General features: G+C 40.1%; 1 protein-coding gene across 1 annotated transcript in view; it reads right to left on the bottom strand.

Moving 5' to 3' along the window:
* The window catches only part of LOC105523812 (probable ATP-dependent RNA helicase DDX46), a gene marked incomplete at its 3' end in the record, with an annotated part of 63,641 nt that overhangs the window by 36,476 nt on the left and 24,855 nt on the right, over window positions 1-2,310 (bottom strand). Inside the window, exon 7 of the mRNA XM_011958819.1 lies at window positions 470-583. Coding sequence (XP_011814209.1) covers window positions 470-583 — 114 coding nt within the window. The remainder of the gene's footprint in view (window positions 1-469; window positions 584-2,310) is intronic.

Genomic DNA, 2,310 nt, shown 5'->3' with positions numbered 1-2,310 from the left:
GCACTCCAGCACTCCAGCCCGGGCGACAGAGCGAGACTCCGTCTCAAAAAAAAAAAAAAAAAGAATTTTTCAACTTAGTTTTCTTTTTCTTTGCCCTTTAGAAAGTTAAAATGCCAATATAAAGCTAGAACAGTAATGATCAGAGATGGCTCTAATAAGGTTTTGCTATTGCTTTTACTATATAAATCTTTACAATACGTGTTAATGGAAAGAAAGTTAATTCATTCTGTTACTTCATTTTTTTCTCTCCATATTGTATGCCTGAAGTGAGGAATGAAAGACATCAGAATGTTCCAGTAAATAGATATTTAACTAGATACTATTATACTACTAAGAATAGCCAGAATGTCTCCCAATTCTGGGAATTTCTCCTAGTTCACATAAATGAAAAGCACATCTCCATGAATGCTTTCTAATAAATGATTCCAGGATAGTATCATAAACAAAGTCAAAATTAATGAAAAATCACCTCCATGGCATCCTGGTCATTCTCCATCAGCTCACCTTTCTTCTTATCAGAATCCACAACTGCTTTTTTGGTTGTCACAACAGTGACAACTTTTGTGACCGTTGGCCCAGACTTCTAAAATAAAGAATATAGAATATTTTGCAAAGCTGAAACACAAGTTATATGACAGCTGAAGCCCACAATAACTGACAAAATTTCGTCTTTAGTTTCTTTTTTTAGTGACATGGTCTCCATCACCCAGGCTTGAGTAGTTTGATCGTAGCTCACTGTAGCCTCAAATTTCTAGGCTCAAGGAGTCATCCCATCTGTCCTCCTGAGTTTCTAGGACTATAAGCACATATCACAAAACCCAGTTAATTTTTTTTTGCTTTTTGGTAGAAAGAGTCATGCTATGTTGCCCAGGCTGGTCTTGAACTGCTTGGCTCCAGTGATCTACCAGCCTCAGCCTACCAAAGTTCTGGGATTGCGGTTGTGAGCCAGGGCATTGAGCCAACTGAGTTATTAAATGAAAATAGAAACAACAGACTGTTTTTTCTCATTAATTTATATAAATTTTTAAGCATAATTATATTTTATAATACATCCACTTATCATTGACTGTATTATAGATAATTCTATATATCATTATATATACTTTATTTATTGAGATAAAGTTTTGCTCTTGTCACCCAGGCTGGAGTGTAATGGCATGATTTCAGCTCACTGTAACCTCTGCCTCCCGGATTCAAGCAATTCTCCTGCCTCAGCCTCCCCAGTAGTTGGGATTACAGGCACCCGCCACTATGCTCGGCTAAGTTTTGTATTTTTAGTAGAAACAGGGTTTCACCATGTTGGCAGGCTGGTCTCGAACTCCTTATCTCAGGTAATCCACCCACCTAAGTCCCTGCAAAAGTGCTGGGATTACAGGCATGAGCCAGCGTGCCCAGCCAATTATATATATATATAATATATTATATAAATATATAATATATACCATATATAAATATATATAATATATAATATATATATAAATATATATAGATAGATACATATTTTTTTTTTCCCAGACTGAGTCTCATTCTGTCTCCCAGGTTGGAGTACAGTGGTGTGATCTAGGCTAATTGCTCCCAGTTCAATCTATTCCCCTTCCTCAGCCTCCCAAGTAGCTGGGATTAGAGGCATCCACCATCACACCCAGCTAATTCTTGTATTTTTAGCAGAGATGGTGTTTTGCCATGTTGGCCAGGTTGATCTCTAACTCTTGACCTCAGGTGATCATCCGCCTCGGCCTCCCAAAATGTTGGGATTACAGGCATGAGCCACCACATTCGGTATGATTATATATTTTCAAACTACTACTAGGCTGGGCACAGAGGCTCATGTCTGAAATTCCAGCACTTTGGGAGGCCAAGACAGGAGGATCACTGGAGTCCAGGAGTTCGAGACCAACCTGGGTAACACAGCGAGATTCCACCTCTATAAACAATTAGCCAGGTGTAGTGGTACATGCCTGTAGTCCTAACTACTAAGAAGGTTGAAACAGAATGATCGCTTCAGCCCAGGAGTATGAGGTATGATCATGCCACCGCACTCCAACCTGGGTAACACAGCGAGACCCTGTTGCTAAAAAACATTTTTTTAATTAAAAAATAAAATAAGGCCAGGTGCGGAGGCTCACACTTGTAATCTCAGCACTTTGGGAGGCCAAGGCGGACAGATCACTTGAGGTCAGGAATTCAAGGCCAGCATGGCCAACATGGTGAAACTGTCTCTACTAAAAATACAAAAATTAGGCCGGGCGCGGTGGCTCAAGCCTGTAATCCCAGCACTTTGGGAGGCCGAGACGGGTGGATCACGAGGTC

Source organism: Colobus angolensis, unplaced genomic scaffold (genome assembly GCF_000951035.1).
Source record: "Colobus angolensis palliatus isolate OR3802 unplaced genomic scaffold, Cang.pa_1.0 Scaffold476, whole genome shotgun sequence".
NCBI classification, from domain to species: Eukaryota; Metazoa; Chordata; class Mammalia; order Primates; family Cercopithecidae; genus Colobus; species Colobus angolensis.
The sequence above is the reverse complement of the archived record's forward strand: the minus strand, read 5'-3'. Positions and strand labels throughout refer to the sequence as shown.